This window comes from Leptonotus elevatus, chromosome 2 (genome assembly GCF_054856555.1).
Source record: "Leptonotus elevatus isolate MCC_2025b chromosome 2, RoL_Lele_1.0, whole genome shotgun sequence".
NCBI lineage: Eukaryota > Metazoa > Chordata > Actinopteri > Syngnathiformes > Syngnathidae > Leptonotus > Leptonotus elevatus.
In genome coordinates this window covers 37,423,015-37,439,984 of record NC_141240.1, presented here as the reverse complement: position 1 = coordinate 37,439,984, position 16,970 = coordinate 37,423,015, and the positions used below count along the sequence as shown (strand labels likewise).

Here is a 16,970-nt window from a genome sequence, read left to right as displayed (position 1 = left end):
CTTATGGATATTGCAAATATGAAGGCCCGGGCCCCAGAGATTTATTTGTCACATCAGGGAAATGGCACAATATAAAATGGACTACACAATGTTTAGGTTTTGTAAAGTAGTTGCATCGCCGTCAATTTATGACAACAGTAGGCTATACTGGGGGGGGGGGGGGGGGGCACTTACATTTCAATCAATGACTTTGTCATGATAGGAGCAAGCCATCACACACAGCCATACTTAAACAATGAATTGCGGGAATACTGTCCTTGAAGTGACACATTTAATGGTGTCGCTGATAGATGTTGAATGCTGTGGTATGTGGGTTCTGCAGGAGAAGAGATTATTTTTCCACACACACGAAATAGAATCAGTGCAGTACAAAAACGATACAATCAGAACATTTGACCAGACTATAGAAGTCATAAAAATGTATGACTGCTTAGATGATGTCATCACAAAGGGATGCACTGACCATGTGACTGTGTTTGGTTTGTAACTAGTAGCATATTTAGCAAGTTGCTTGGCAGGTGAGCTGATTTGTGTACAGTAGAGAAAATAAAAACCTTACAGTAAATGTGGAAATAGTGCCACCTAGCAGCTGTACTGCGCTGTGCATTTACTACAAGCAACTTGTTTTGCTTGCTGCAAAATTGGAACGAAAATCCCCCGTTGACACAAACATTTTAAATAAGGTATTAAATCAACGATAGATTTCAGGACATTTGCAATCCAAGCATTATTTCAATAAGTAAAACAGTACTCAGTAGGTCCTGCAAACACTGTGCGCTTTTATTGGCATAGCCTAAAAGGCATATATTCAAAGTACTGAGCAAATGTGAATACAAAGAGACAGAATTTGCCAAAAACGGCGACACGCGGTTCCACACGTTGCACATTGGTGATTTAAGAGTGAATGTCTTAACTCAAACATTCATGTCGCAAAAACACACTTTCTTGTCACCGTCCAGATGATCCTACTAGTGAATGAGGGTACGATGAGTCAACTAACAAGTGTTGCTTAATAATGGTTAAGTGTACAGAGTAACAAAAAAAAAAGAAAAAAAGTTCTACAGAGCAAAACAAGTGTCAGTTCAGAGGCCTTTACCACAATACACTGTGGGTGACCGTAACATGGACTGTTACCTGTACCATGCAGGTATACATTTAAAAAGGAAAGAAAAAAATAGAGTATTAGCTCAAGCTTTGCTGGTAAAAAAAAAAGAACATTTGCTTTGACAAAAAAGAAAAGAAAAGTATATTGAGCTCATTTTTGGCTTATAAAACGTACCATTAAAAATGTAGTGTACACATCCTATACGTCAGTGCTCCTCAGGTCAGGGCTTTATGAAAGCACATTTGAATCCCAACTCACACAGAGGTAGAAATAATGTAAGGCAAAGGCAGTCTAGGAAATGTTCTTCCTTTCAGAATGCCAACGCCTTTGTGTGAATTAGTTTGTTGGCAATGACTAAAGTGATCCTTAACACATTAAGATTTGATCTTTTATTCATCTTACCTTGTGTGTTTGGCGTAACAATTTAGTTGCCGTCTTGGTCAGAGCTCTCAAAGAGGCTAAAAATCTCCATTTTTTTTCTTATACTGGTTAAATAAAGCAAATTGATAAAATGAAATCTTTGAAAAGTAAAAATGAAAAGTGAGATAACGTGGTTGTGTTAAGTGTACACACCTTTGAATAACTCGGGATGTGGCTGTGTTCAGCTGTTCTATTATGTTTTTCCTGACATGGTTGTAGTCACGTCGAAACGGCCGGGCAAATCAATTGTTTATTTGCTGTGACATATTCTTCGTGAGCAACATCACTCTTTGGCGGCGGAAGTCCATCATCCAAGTTTTTACCGTACCGAGTTTGAAAGTGATTGGTTAAATCTGAACATTGCCAAATCCCAGTTATCAGAGGGTGTGCTCACTTGTGCAACCACATCATCACAGTTATTTGTACTCCTCTTGAAACATTTGAACTGGGGTGTGTAGTGTTACAGTATCTACTGTATATTCAAAGTCATCACTGTCAGTGACACATTGGCTTAGCTGGGAATGATGGGGCTAACCGCAAATGCTTCACTACACTCAGATAGACTCACAATTCAAATGTTTTAGCACTTTTGGGGAAATTACATCATTTGTTCGTGATTTTGAATCTAAGACACTGAAAAGTAGTGAAATTCTATAACACAGACAACAGAATATGAACAGGATATTTACATTTAAAAAAAGATCACACGTCTTGACTTTAGTGTTTCAAATATAGGGATAGGGCCGTGCTGGTGAGGCTTACATAGACCGTTTGTGTGTTGGTATCAATCTGCGTGAGCGGGCTGAAAATGGCTGACTGCAGGTCAGACAGTCTATTGCATGTCCGTTACGCGCTAGTCGTTAACTAGTCGGTAAACGTGGTACTGTGCTCCGTGTTCACTGGTGGACACTTCAAACACAAAAGCGATACACAACAGAGTCTCCTGAGTTTCTCTGTTGGACACCACCTGGTGGAAGGCAGGAGAAAGTGCAGGTCAGAACATGACAAACTGCAAGCGCCACTACCTTACAATCTGCACTCATACAGTGGAAGTTCTCAGGTCAAATGACGGTAAAACAAATAAAATGTCAACACTATGGAGTCAATGAGGGGGAGTTTGACCTATTCCTATCAAATAATAAGATTAAATGCTACTAGAAACAGACAAATATCAAGGGTCATCCTGGCAGGCAAGGCAAGCCATTGGAGCCAAAAATAAAACACACAAAATTGTCAGCTAGGAGAGACGTCATCTTAAGCTGCTTTTCTATTGGCTGCTGCTCGTCTGATGACGTCACTTCCGTGCAACACACTTTCAAACATCCTTATTCCGATTAATATTGAAATCAATACACTTAAATCACATTTAAAATCAACCCCAAAGCCTCATGTATGTATTAACTTAATTACCAAAGACGAGAACTAAAGACATTTTTACTATAAATATAATTAGTTTTAGTTCAGTTTTGCAAATGTAAAATGTAGTTTTAGTTAGTTTTAGTTTTTTTTCCCGTTTTTTTATAAACACTTCCGTTTTTATTTTGTCAACGAAAAATGTTTTTGGAATTTTTGTTATTTCATTAGTTTTAATGAACTAAAATAACCTTGCTGTTCCCACAATTTATAATCCTGCTAGTATAAAATGTGTTCTCATCAAAGTTAGACTTTAGTTGCTGCATGAATTTAACATCACCAGCCAAATGTACCAACCAAATGTACCAACCTGTAGTATAGTGAAGTTCTCCAACACGCTATTCATCATATATTTCTCCGGTAGATGTTTGAGTTTGTGGATGAAGTTGATCATATATTCGCACATTGGTGATCGATGGATGCGAAACATGTGCTTTCCTCCCTCCGTATGTGCGTATTCCGTCTGGAATGTGCAGCGAGAAAAGCACTGAAAACCTCCTGCTGTTTTGATAGTCATTCGCATTAAAAAGCAGGTGTGGGTTTGCTTTGCTTACCTCGACTTTCTCCACCACCTGTTTGCCAAAGGAGCAGACTTTTGTTGAGACGCTGATTGTGATATTCTCCGTTCCACTGTACTGGCTACTCACACCGTAGAATGCACTGGAACCTTCCTCAAGATCACTGCTCAGATCTGCCTAAATAAAGCATGAACAAAATGTAGCACGTTTATAATGCAGACTATTTTACAACACAACATATGCAGTGCAATTTAACTAAAGCCTAAGTGTTAAATTGCTACTTTTCTTTGCCCATGTGAATGAGCAGGTTATCACCTCAGAATGAATCAAAATTACATTTCTTGTGGCATGAAATTAATAAAGATCCAATGTTGTATTTTTTTTTTAAATCCTATAGTAATAGCGCTTACTAACCCAGAACTTCACAAGAAAGAAAGCATTGTGGGGCCCTTTCTCATACAGCTCCTTTAGGCCTCCTTTCTTCTCGGAGAATTTATCGTAAATCTGCCTGACATCAATGGACTCCAGCACTGGGTCGCTGTAGCTGGGGTTGGATGGGCCAATATGCACAAACAGATGCTTGTACTGCAAGGAGAGACGAGCAAAGGGTAAGAAGAGAAGCAAAAACAAGTCAAAAAGATGGACCTGAACATTCCGTTGATGACTAAGTGTACCATCTCTCTGTCTTTCTGAGTCTCCATAAAAGCAGAGTACTCCAGAAGCCGTAGTTTTGCTGAGGCAATGGTTCTGTCCTGCCACACAGGCGCTGCGATGGCTGCCGGGCGAGGGGGAGGCAGGGACTCATAGCCTGCCAAACAGATGGAAACGGGTTGCCGCTAACCTTAGATTTCCCATCATAAATAAGGCATAGTCAGAGTTGATCTTGTGGTAAATTTTAGTAGAAAAAAAAAAAAAGGAATAGTACAGGAGTGAAAGTTTTTATTGTTGTTTTTTTTTTTTAACCTACACTGGGACCCCATGGGTCAATGCTTTAATTGCCTTTGTTGGCATTTACTTTTGGTACAAAGTATTATTGCACATCAAGATATTACATCACATGAGGACATTAAAATAGTTCTCTCTTCACATTACTGGCCGAGTTACAATTTTATATGCTCACCCATGTCATATACTGATCTATAGAAACGCAAGAGTTCTATACTTACTGATGGGTGCAGGAACAGGAGCTGCTAGTGTTGTGTATGGCGGCTGTGCAAAGGGCTTGATGCTAAAGGAAAATGGCGGATTAAGAAACTGTAGCAATTTCATTTTACAAGATTCTCTGATTTCACTTCAGCAAGCATGTCATGCAAAAAGGATGCTTACTCCTGAGAATGTCCAGGCTGTCCTGGCACATGGCCGGGCCAAAACTAGACCAAAGAAAACAGCACAGAGGGGAAAGAGCAGACTTTATTACAGTCTCTTATCCAGATGTGCGAGTATGTTGGTGTGTGTCGTCTTACCCTGACTGGTGGAGGGAAAGAAGCTTGGCTTTTCATCACACTTGCAGACACAATCTGAGCTGATGAAAGGTTGGCCACTGTCTGTAGTGCTTTGTCTTTGGAAACCTGGTCCTGAACATGAATACAAAAGTTGTTGTTCCATCTGGACAAATCCAGAGACACTAACTCAACATTCCAAAAAGGTAACATTCATGGCTACTCTGACAGCAAGCCAGCCTGCATACACCATACACAATCCGTCTATTTTTAAAATGCAGCTTGAAGCCTATGAAAAATGTTTATTGGTCAGCTTGGACTGATGCCAAGAAAGTCACATTCACACCTTAGGGTAATTTACAGTCTTCCAATAACCTAACATGCATGTCCTTCAAATAGAATACTTCAGCATGATGCAATATCTACGAGGGATTCAGAGCAGAGTGCAAAGCAGGTACAGTGGATGCCAAAGCTGTAGGTGCTAGTAGAGGGAACTGCAGCCACCACCATTAAGGTACTAAAGCCACTTTAAAATATCTAAACAAACATAACAGATTTTTTTTTTATTGCACTGCATTGGGGGGGGGGGGGGGCAAGTGTTAACTGTGAGGCCAACAATTAAGCACAAAAGCAGAGTACTGTAGTAGTATGCCAAAACTTACCAAGTTCATGGCCTAAGATAAAGAAGAAATGTCAAATTAAAAATTCAGCATAGTCCCAATTAAGAGTGATGAAGCTGTTTGTCAAAAAAGGGAACCATCCTGCCCTACACTTAACATATACAGTACTGTCTAACAAATACAAAACTGAAAAACAATCACAAGATAAGAGTATTGTGTAAAATTAAAGCAGAAATTGACCACTAAACAGGTACTTAAATATATTTGGCTGAAGAAAAGTTCATTACAGGACATGATAAAACCACAAGAAAACTTTAAACCAGTGAAGAGCTGAAGAGCTGAGGGGACATGGAGAAATGCATTAAAGCAGAAAGAGTTCCAAGAATGCACGGACGAGACCCATTCAAATGTTCCCACTCGTTTGTTCAAATGCATGCTGCTTCATGTGACACTTTGGTCAACCAAGCCAGCAACTCAATCTCATGCAAAGGGCACTCAAGCATTATTGTCGTGCATTATAAAAAAAAAAAAAAAAAAAACTGTCACAGACAAGACCTCCTAAGACCAACGTTTATTCAGAGTGACAACTTAAGAGAGTGGAAAGAAAACAAGCAGCAGACCCTAAAAGTAGTTAAGCTGACCTGATAAAACTCACTCCGCCTGTTCAGCTGTCAATGGACAAACGCAAAACATACTGAATAGCAGTACATGAAATATAATTAACTAAATTTTATTAACATTAAGGCCCATTAACGGTCATCTATAATCAACATCAAAGCTCTAATAATGGTATTCGACGTTTCAAAGACCCCTTCATGCACTAGCACTAACTAGTTAGTTAGTACCCTATCTTTTCTTTTATGGTACATTTTAGAAATGATTTCAAGTTAAATGTAGCAAAGATGGTTATTCCATGACATAATATGGGCATGCCAGTCAGCCTTGTCTCATTGAGAGGGTTAATACGGATTGGGTTGGCATGCAAGGGCAGAGCAGGAAGCATGGCGGCGACACTGAGCAGCACATGCGTGTACCTTAGAGTGAATCTCACGAGACTTTCGTTTGGTCAAGACTTGCAGGTGACTAGAGACCTGAAGGCGGATGCAAAAGTAGGAAGGCAGCAAAGAGGATAGGAGGAAGAGGAAAAGGAAAAAGAAAACAGAAAATAAGCTCGGACGTTTATCCGGCGGGCGCCCACCTTGATGCTCGCCTGGTATTCACGTACCCTCTTGCGTGCCAGAACCTGAATGTGACTAGACACCTGTTGGCCAGGGTAAACATTGGGAAAGACGCATAACATATTCACAAAGGATTCATGGATTTAATAAAAAAAAATATATAATAATAATAATAATAATATATATATATATATATATTTCAGGTGGATACCAAACTACAATAAAAGTTCACACATATTGTAGGTTGCAAAATTTTAACTGTTATGATGTCCGTACCTGTTTGCGTGTGCGTGTCTTTCCTGTCCGTAGTTTAATATAGCGAGCTATCAGCTCATTTCGACCTGGAAGTGACAAAGAGAAATGACATCACAATGGGACTCCAAAAAGTACACATTGTTAAATGACGCATAGTGTCAAATTGAAACAACTTGTTTGTGCAGTGAACTACTTACAAAATTGAATGGCATCTTCCCAAACCACAACCCCCAAAATTCATTCACCCATTTTTATTTTTATACGGTTTTTGGCGAGAATTCGTTGCTTTTTGTTCGCTGAGGTTTAACTTAAAATGGAAATGGCCCGTCAGTCACAATAACTGCACAAAACAATGACAATACAAAAATTGTCAGGCTACCAAACTGCAAGAATTTCTGTAAGTATGTCTCAGTACCAACAACCTGCAGGCTGCACACACACTAAAATAAATCCTTATCCACAGTGAGTTATGGTGGCGTAGCAACTAGCTTTGACTTCCAGGCATTGTGATGACAAGGGGCAAGTTTAGGAGTTCTGTTAAAAAATAAAAAATAAACACTCTTTTGAGGCTAGGGCTCTTACTTGGGAAAAAAGGTATAGTATATAAAATGCATACAATGGAGGTAATTTATATTATAAATGCCTGACCAGGATCGGCCAATTTCCATGAAAAAGTAAATAGTCGTTGGTAAATGGTCTTTTACTTGAAGCGCTTGTTAACGCCCTCAAAGCACTTGACACTGATTTCGCATTCATCCACAGTTACTGATGCTGCAGCATCATAAGCAACTGGGGGTTCAGTATCTTGCTCAAAGACACTTCGACATGGTCACAAGGGCTGGGGATCAAACGCACAACCTGCGGGGTGAGACACAACCACTCTCCCACTGAGCCATGTTGCCACATTACACCTGATCAGTTTAAGCAATTTTTGTTGATTCCGAAAAAATATTTTCAAACTTCAAAATTCTAAGCAGCATAAATTGAAATATTGTAGCAACCGAGATGTCAACTAAAACCCAGCAGGTGGTCTGATACATTCATATTCAAACTCAAGAAGTCAAAACTGTATTGGTGTGTGGAAGTGAACATGAAATGAACGTGACAGTAAAAATAGCGTGACCCATATGGAGGATTAACTTTAGACTGCTGCGGGACTTTTATAGACTCCCTTCAAGTGAAATCAAAGTTGGCAGTTGTCGCTGGCGAAGGGCCATATGGGAGATGAAATGAAAAATGAGAGAAAACAGAATGGAGGACATCATAGTTAATAGGCTTCCAAAATGTGGTTGGGACAAACTGCCTGGTCAGCTATTTCTCACACGGCCTTCCCCCTCCGTCCCAACCACACCCAAGCAGCTGCTCATCTACTCACAGCAGCAAATACAATAATTCAAGAGGATAGAAACGAAGGTGATTGAATCAAGCCTCACTGACCTGATCCAATCCAGGCCAAAGCACAAACGCGCTAACATCATCATCATCATCACCACCACCACTACTATCTCTCCTTCTGGGAAGTACTGTTGCTGAGTCATATCAGCTTAGATGGTTTACCAGAGCAAAGAACATCTTAAATGCGACAAAGGAGGATGACTCAGATACACAGCAGTCACCTCCAATTCCCGGAACAGGACTGTCTGTCACTGCTCCAAAAGGAGACTTGCTTTTTACATTAGAGGCGGTTTTGCTTTGTAGCAATTACTGGAGCATAATTTCAATGGACAGTGTGTAGCAGTGGTTCTCTAATGGGGTACGTGAAGGCACTCCGGGGGGTACGTGAGATTTTAAAATATATTTAAAAAGTAAATAATTTCAGAATAATATAAGTTCATAAAAATATTTTTTAATTCAGTGGACTATTCAATTTCAGTATAAAAAAAAAACAACTTATCATATGCCACCTATCAATCACTTGAAAACTTCATTTAAAATTTAGTTTACCATTTATTTTTTTAGAACAGAGCTTTACTATGATCACAAAAGGTGACACTTCATGTTGATAATAAAATATTGCGAAATATTAAAAAAAATATTTCACAGGGGTTACGTCACTGAAAAAAGGTTGAGAACCACTGGTGTGCAGGAAGAGTCGTGAATGTAGAAGCAAGGGAAGCAGGTAAAATTGCCAACCTAATGCAGGGCTCTTGATTGCGCCTAATTTGGGCAATTTTGGGCCTAGACCAAAGGCTTGTAAAGAAGAAGTCACAGCAAAACAATCGTATTAATTAAGGATGTAACACAAACCAATTTGAATAGAAAATATGTGTCAAGATATGATCAAATTGTATGTTATTGGAGACATGCACTCTCATCTCCCAATATTAATGTTTGCCAGTGTATAAGTAGATGTAGATAAACATTTTTTATTGAATGATTTCATCCATTTCAGGTGATTGTGTTGCAGAGTACAGCAATAAATTAGCCGTTAGATTCAATTTTATACAAGATGTGTCAGAAAAGTTCCAGGACTGTTTTTTTGAATCCAAACTACAATTTCACCACTATTAAGTAAGTCTCACAACCTCCAGTGTCACGCATTCATGCACTCCTAGAAACAAAAAATCTTCCAGGGTGCTCCGCAGCTCCATCGTCACTGTTAACTTGATGTCATCCGTTTCCTCAATATTGGTCCCCTTCAGCTTGGGAAAGAGGTGAAAAATAAATCACACAGAGCCAGGCGGGATGAAGTTCTTCTCAGGCAGATGCTCCCGGCACTGTGAGCTCGCGTGGTGTCATAGTGAAGCAGCCACAAGTTGTCCTGGAACAACTGCCGCCAATTCTTGTGCACTGAACAAGGCAAACACCCAAAAATCCTCACACTTGACGCTTGAAAAATCTTTAATGACACCAGTCCCGGATCTTTTCTGACACAACCCGTATGTTTCCCTTTAACACAGCGAGTATTTAAGAGTGGCAACTGACAAACGTAATTTGTAACGAAGGTGGAAATAATTAGCTCTTCCTCACCGTACATCTTGCCCTCATCTGAAAGTATAATCTTCCTCCTGCCGCAGGGAGGGTAGATGGCCAGAGCTTCCTGAAAGCTCTGCTCAATGTCAGGACTCCACACCCCTTCAGGGTCGCCGTCCAATCCCCGCTCTGCCCCGTCACCAAGTGCATCTCCATCGCCACTGCCAGCGCCCTCCTCCTGCGCCCCGTCAGGGCTGCTACGGCAACTCCACTCCGACGCAATGATGACGGCTCCAACCACACCTTGAAAAGACATGACATTTTCTTTCATCAAAAGGTCAATAATGAGTTTTGCAATACAAAAACATCCACATTCAATGGTAATGTTATTTTATTATTATAATGATGTAATGGTGTTAATGTTATTTAACTGCTACTGTTGTGTGTACATGATGTTACCTTCCTCAGATTCCACATTTATTCAACGCTGATGATGAGTGACTGATGCAGAGACAAATATGGAAGTAACAGTATGTGCCTTAGAGTTTCTGACAAGACTACTTTTTATTTGTTTGCTTAACGCCTGGCGCACAAGGATTTTCTGTTACAGACCTGACACATGGAGGATATGATCATTTTTTAATCTGGCATTTAATAGTTGCTGAAGAAAGTCTCCTGCACAAACTAAAGCCAAGTGCACATATTAAGCTTCGTCTGGCATTATTACCCTTTGTGTTTCATGTAGCTCAGTTTTTATACAGACCCACTTCCTTGTTCCCGTCAGGCTGCTTCTTGATTGGCTACATTCCATTTCCTGTCATAATTCATGAGTCATGACTCAAGAGTCGCTTGCTTTCCCCACACACGACAAAATGTTAGTTATTTAAGAATGTTGTCCCCGACTTATTTTGGACACTATTATCGGGACCAATTCACTCTGAATTAGGGGTGTTAAAAAAAAAATCGATTCGGCAATATATTGCGATATTACAGCGCGCAATTCTCAAATCGATTTGATATGCTGCTGAATCGATTTTTAAACATACATTTTTTAATGGGAATATTCAACAAAACGTCTTACTTAAGGTTAGGGTTCACACTTTAAGCATGGAAGAATGTTATATTAATGGAACATTAAGCCTTAATATTTGTATTTCAATGCTGTTCAAACATGAAACAGATTGCAACGGATTGTTTGTTAAATAAAGTGGCTCACAGTTATAAGCCTAAAGTTTCAGATAAATAAACACATTTTCGTACAAATCTTACAGTGTACATGTACAAGTTTACAGGTTAGTATTTTCTAAATTAGAGTTGGAAAAAAAAAATCGGAATAATCCGTTTATAGATTTGTATCGGTATTAATCCATATCGAATCGTGACCTAAGAATCATGATACGAATCGAAAGGTACTAGGCAATTCACACCCCTACTCTGAATAGTAATAGTACACCTCAGACGACAGGATAACAGCACACAAATAACCTTTTAAAACATAAAATAATTTGGCGGTTGTCATCCTTTGTTAGGAAGGCTCAAAAACAGGACAAGGGCAGTCCAACAATAAGCTTTGTGTGTCAATATTTTACAGAGCAGCCAGGAAAGCAGAACATGCACAGCTTTCAGTATTATTCCCCAATAACTGGTGACATGGCGTCAAAATCAGCTCTAATATGTGTAGCCTGGCTCCAATACTAGTCTATGTCCTTAGCAAATAGCCCTGGTTAAACTAGCGGAGCCAAAATCGACTTCATATTAACTTCAAAAGAGCCTGATCCCTTGTCTGCATGGACCACATGAGGAAATTACACATTCTTGTGTTATTGTTGAGGATGTTCCAAGTCTCCTGAAACACACGAACAAGACATCTGCAATAGAACCCCGGCTGGTGTGTAATGTTTTCCAGAGAGTGGCCAACATGCTTCGCGCCACAGTCGGGCCACAGAGGGATCAGTGCGGTCGCACAGCTTCCCCTGCTGCGGTGGCACAGGGCTTTCCTATTTTCAATCACTGGCGACGGGACTGTGCTGTTGCCATAGAAATCGGGCAGGCCCGGAGTGACATGGTTAGAAGAGAGCAAAGTCTTAAAGAACATTGTGATATACAGGGGGAGGGATTCCGTACGTGACGGACTAAAAAAGTTGTTACGCAACAGGTCTTAAAGCAGAAAGATGCTATTTCCTCCGGGTTTGTGTCTGCGACTGGTGAAATTGGCAATTCGTCCGCGTTTGGACTTGACTGAATCCATAGAATCGGGTCATTATAATGATTTCTTCAAAATAATCAGTCAGTGCTCTGTCATTCAACGCTGAGGTTCACATCCACTAACTGACTGACTGAGGGACGGCACGTTCAAGGAGCATAGCACAGTACAAGGACTGCAATTACTGCACGCATGGTGAGCATGAGTCCTGGCACAGTACATTGACTGAACATGCTACACTGATGTCAGCAAGAACACCAGTGATGCAGCAGCGCCACTTTCAGCACAGTACGCGATTGTCAATCACATCCATGGCGACAGGTCTTTGTTCACCGAAAGTGTTGTGGATCACTCCTTTGCGCTGACAGATTCCGTTTTCAACGTGTAGCCAATGATTGCATGCAAATTGCACAACTCTAGACGTGTGGTTATTACTATTATTACTCTGTTAGGATAATGGAGGTGGAGGAGCTTGTTTTCATGTGAATTGACTAAACTTAGCTGCTGAAACAGAACCAACAACTGTTGTCGTTCACTGACAAGATACGTGTCATTCATACGGAGAGCGCGACTCAAGCTCACTGAGATGTCTAGTTTGCGCTAGAAGGGACTACAAAAAAAAAGAGAGAATAAATTAAGATGTATTTTAATCCAACTCAAGCACCAAGCCTGAGCATAAAAATCCATAAATAATTCATAAAAAATTATATCCAATAGCAAACTTTGTGAAAGGCAATTACAACTATGCAGGAATTCACTGTGCAGCTCCTGTATTGGATCTTGGGGCGAGCAGAAATAATTCATCTATGCATCGCAGTATTCCTCAACCAAATTTAATATCAATTCAGCACACGCTCTGAATCGATTCTCTTCCTGGCCACTGAGGGGCGTTTTGAGTGTGATTCCTGTTGTATTGAAAATATAAAACGAAAATGGCAACCAAAAGTAAGCTGCAGAGGCGTGATGCCAGCACTTTCAACTTTTTAAATGTGACATTTGGAGTCGTTTTAGATTATCATGTAAATCCGGAACACAGGAAACAGACAAATTTAAGTATTTTAACTGTGCCAGGTATAATTTAAAATTTTCATGACCATGTCTATGAAAAAAAAGAAATACAACTTAATATGCACACATGCACATTACTTTTTCACTTTTTATCAGGACTGCACAAATAACCCAAATTTAATTGTGATCACGATACTGGCTGCCACAAATTTTTTACTTCATCGCCTGTGATATTTAAGTCTAAAATGCAGGCTGTGCTGCATTAGTAGAAGTCAGCCAACCAAAGGGGGGGGGGGGGGGGGTTATAATCACATGGTTAAGGCTTCATTAAGATGACAAAATAAGTGATTTACAAGTAGTTACTCAGTTAGCCCATGGAAAAACTCTTCAGTTTCATTTTTTATTAGCGCTTATTTCAAAATGATCATTCATTTTAAAGATTCATTTTGCACTGAAAACTGTTCACATATTGTTTGTTTAAAAGTGGTGCAGTAAAAGTAAAAACATTTTCACTAACATGATGAACTGTGATTAAAAAAAAAAAAACGCACAAGTGGGCAAAACCGTCAGTACATCAACATCGGTTGACGGATGGCCACCTATTGGCAAGGGCTTCCACATTTTTGCCAAGTGCTTTATGATGCAAAGCCTTATAAAAACACATGGGCTGAGCAGGAACGCCTGTACGGTCTACGGACGTACACTTCAGTCTGTGCTCATTGCGTGTATTTTTACAAGGCTTCATGTCATAAAGCCGTTGCCGAAAATGCGAAAGCACTTAACGAAAGGTGAGCGTCTGTCAATGATGGGCCGTTGTATCGACGGTTTTGGCCACCTATGAAGAAACATGATTAACATATTGATCCAAATAGTTGGGATGAAAACTTTGGATAGAATTATGCAGCCCTATGGTTTACACAGTAGTCTTTTCTTTTTCTTTTTTTTTTAGGGATGCACAATAATTATCGGCAATTATCGACCAATTTGACGTCAAACAGATAAACCAGATAATGAAGAAATCCGCCGATAATAAACTTGCCGCGTTGGTCCATCTGTTGTCGTTGTGGCTCAAGATGCGTTTCCTCAAAATGTTACCCTCACAGTTTTTTGTTGAATCTTTAAAACATGACTGTTTTGTTTTGGCAAACTCAAAATTAGTTACTGGTTGTCTTTGAAGCAGAGATATCCATAAAATTCAGCTTCATGGTGCGTTACAAATGTTTCGATGTATTTGTACTTCGAGTAGGACTCGAAAGTATATTTGTATTCAAGTTAATTTTGCAAACCATTATCAGCTTACTTATCGGTTATCGACATCCGCAGGTTCTTAATTATTGGTTTATCGTATCGGTTGAAAATACCATTATCGTGCATCCCTAGTCTTTTTTTTTATAAATACTTTAGTACTACATAGGCCTATACACAAATAACTATGTTTAGTTGTTTCGTTCCTCAAAAATAGGGTAACAACATCTATCTTACGGAATCAATATAAAAGCAAAACATTTAAATAAATATGAAATCACAACCTAAAGAATCAAATTTGAATTTGATTATGCAGGTGGACCTAAAGTTTCACTATGATGTTTAGAAAAGTATATTTTGTTCTAGAATGCGTCTGGATGCTGCAAAGAAAGTACATTACATTGTGCACCGTTTGCACAGTAGATGTTTCTTGCAATATCGGTATACTATATACAGTAGCTCCCTGTGGCCAAAAGGTCAGGTGTTCAGTGCAGTGGGGAGTCAGGCTAACTGCCACGGAGCTAAATAAAGCAATGAGCTCAGCAAACGCTGACAAGACACACGCAAACTACTGTGACAACAAGATTCTTGCTTTGAATGAGAACCGCACTCGCCCTCTCATAGAATGGATGATCCACGTTTTGTTTTGCGTGCTGTGTTTGTGTGTATGTGTTTACGAGAATCCACCGGCGCGTTCTTGAGCTGCAAACGAAGTGAGCAGTGCATTCAAAGGAATCAAGCCTGAAACCAACTTTTGCGTAAACGTGAAAACTTACTTAGCACACTGGAGTCACATCTGCTAGCACGAAGGGGGGGGAAACGAACCAACAGAGTGCTTTAGGTTAGTTTAGAAAAACGGCCAGGGGTTTAAAAAAGCCCAACACAAAAGAACCGAAATCACAGCAACACTCGGAGAGCGTTTCGGTCACGATTTTGACGGCCTTAAATTAACCGGATAAATCCAAGACAAGCGGTAGCTAACGCGCCGACATGCTAGGTGGTTAGCTCGTGTGCTAATAATACCGCAAGTAAAGTTGGGAGACGCTTGGGGGAAAAGTGGCCCGGGAGGCGGGAGAACACCAAGCAAGCCCTCCAAAACACACGCATACGAGGCTCTGAAATATCAAAACACAGGCGAGTGTGCCAAGTATCCAAAAACTTCCCGAGAGCACATCGGCCGACGCAAGACGCGGCGTGAAAGTTGCAGCACACGACAAAGACAAAGAAAGTTCGCTGGACACAAGTTCTCACCTTGTGACGGCTTTGCTGCTCCGCCGCCGCTGGGTTGGCCCACGCTCGCGTCTTAAAAAGAGCGCAGTCGCTGAGAACAAGATGCAAAACAACAGATTTGACAGCAAAGGCGGAATTGCCGAGTAGGAGTTTGCCGTGGAACGAGAGCGCGCCGTGCACGTACAGACTGACAGAGGCGTGGCGACCCGAACACGCGCAAATGCTAAAGTTTTGCTGGCCCCAAAAGCACAAACTCCTCCCAGCACGTCACAAAATCCCTTGCACACGTACAATTTACTTGTATTTCCCCCCACTTAGATTATAACGTTCACTTAGCAATATCATTCAATTGTAATCACATTTGCAATGTGTTAAGACTGTTAAAAAAAAGTGCAGTTGGGGTTCCGTTTTCGCTCAATGACAGCTAAATGTGAGTGTGACTGGTTGCCCATCATGGCTCACCTGCTTCTGGGTTTGGTCATGTGACCTTCGGCAGTGTAATGCCATTTTCAGTCGACAGCAAGGGGCAAAATGGCCACCCAAAGATGGATAAAAAAAAAAAAAAAGAGTATTTATTTTTTAACTTGATTTCGCCCTGAAAATTTTCTTAACAACAATATGTTGTATGGGTCCCCATTAATATAAATGCAGCATTCTGATTAATATTGTGTTTGTGAAATATGAACTAAAAATCCACTCGGTTTTTTTTTTTCGGCCAGGGGGCGGCCATTTTGCCACTTTATTGTCAACTGAAAATGACATCATAGTTGCTCAGGTAGCAACCAATCCCGGCTCAGCTTCACAAAACAGGTGAGCTGTGATTGGTCGACTTGAGCAACTGTGATGTAATTTTGGTTTGGTTTTATTGAACATATAAACATAAAGAAAACACATTACAAGTATAAAATATAAGTTGAAGTAAAAAAGAAAAACAACAATAGTAAGAAAGAAAAGTGTTTATATGTTCAAAAAGGAAAGGAGGAAGTTAAAAACGTATCTAGTCCTACCCCTTATTCGTTTTATGTAGATACAATGATAAGGTTAATGTATATCAACAAAAGAAAATGTATAAACCTAATCATATATACAAGTGCTCTTTAACATACGCACATTTGCCATTTTCAGTGAACAAGTGGCAAAATGGCCACCCCCTGACGTTGACAAAAAATTGGTGGATTTTGCTGCTTAATTCATATTGCACAAACACAATATTAATCACAATTAAATAAAGTATTTTTGCACTATTTTTATCTATCTCAGGGGGCGGCCATTTTGCCACTTGTCGCCCACTGAAAATGACATCAGAGTGTCTAATGGCGCATTCGGGGAAGGTGGGAAGTCAGACTTATCCCATTCAGATTGTGCAAATTGCGATCTAAAAGTGCTCCAGGCAAACATAAACAACAAAGATGACTGATTCCGC

General features: G+C 40.1%; 1 protein-coding gene across 2 annotated transcripts; it reads right to left on the bottom strand.

The window, feature by feature from the left end:
• Positions 1–759: 759 nt before the first annotated feature.
• tead3a (TEA domain family member 3 a) lies at positions 760–15,778 on the bottom strand. 2 transcript variants are annotated; one of them, XM_086069712.1, is made up of 13 exons: positions 15,569–15,778; positions 9,919–10,164; positions 6,970–7,034; positions 6,714–6,776; positions 5,558–5,569; positions 4,920–5,030; positions 4,783–4,826; positions 4,623–4,684; positions 4,131–4,264; positions 3,871–4,041; positions 3,493–3,633; positions 3,249–3,401; positions 760–2,492 (listed from the first exon to the last, which is right to left on the bottom strand). In XM_086069712.1, the coding sequence occupies exons 2-13, from the start codon at positions 9,923–9,925 to the stop codon at positions 2,379–2,381; spliced, it is 1,077 nt and encodes a 358-aa protein (XP_085925838.1). In that variant the 5' UTR covers positions 9,926–10,164; positions 15,569–15,778; the 3' UTR covers positions 760–2,378. The 2 variants fall into 2 exon arrangements, with proteins under 2 accessions (XP_085925838.1, XP_085925839.1); XM_086069713.1 differs by lacking the exon at positions 5,558–5,569.
• Between the last annotated feature and the right edge of the window lie 1,192 nt (positions 15,779–16,970).

Excerpts from the sequence above, each read along its gene's own strand:
- tead3a (XM_086069712.1), bottom strand. Across the intron at positions 4,827-4,919 it reads CTTTCCCTCCACCAGTCAGG|TTTTGGCCCGGCCATGTGCC; the intron begins GTAAGACGACAC and ends TCTTTGGTCTAG. Across the intron at positions 2,493-3,248 it reads AGAACTTCACTATACTACAG|GTGGTGTCCAACAGAGAAAC; the intron begins GTTGGTACATTT and ends GCCTTCCACCAG.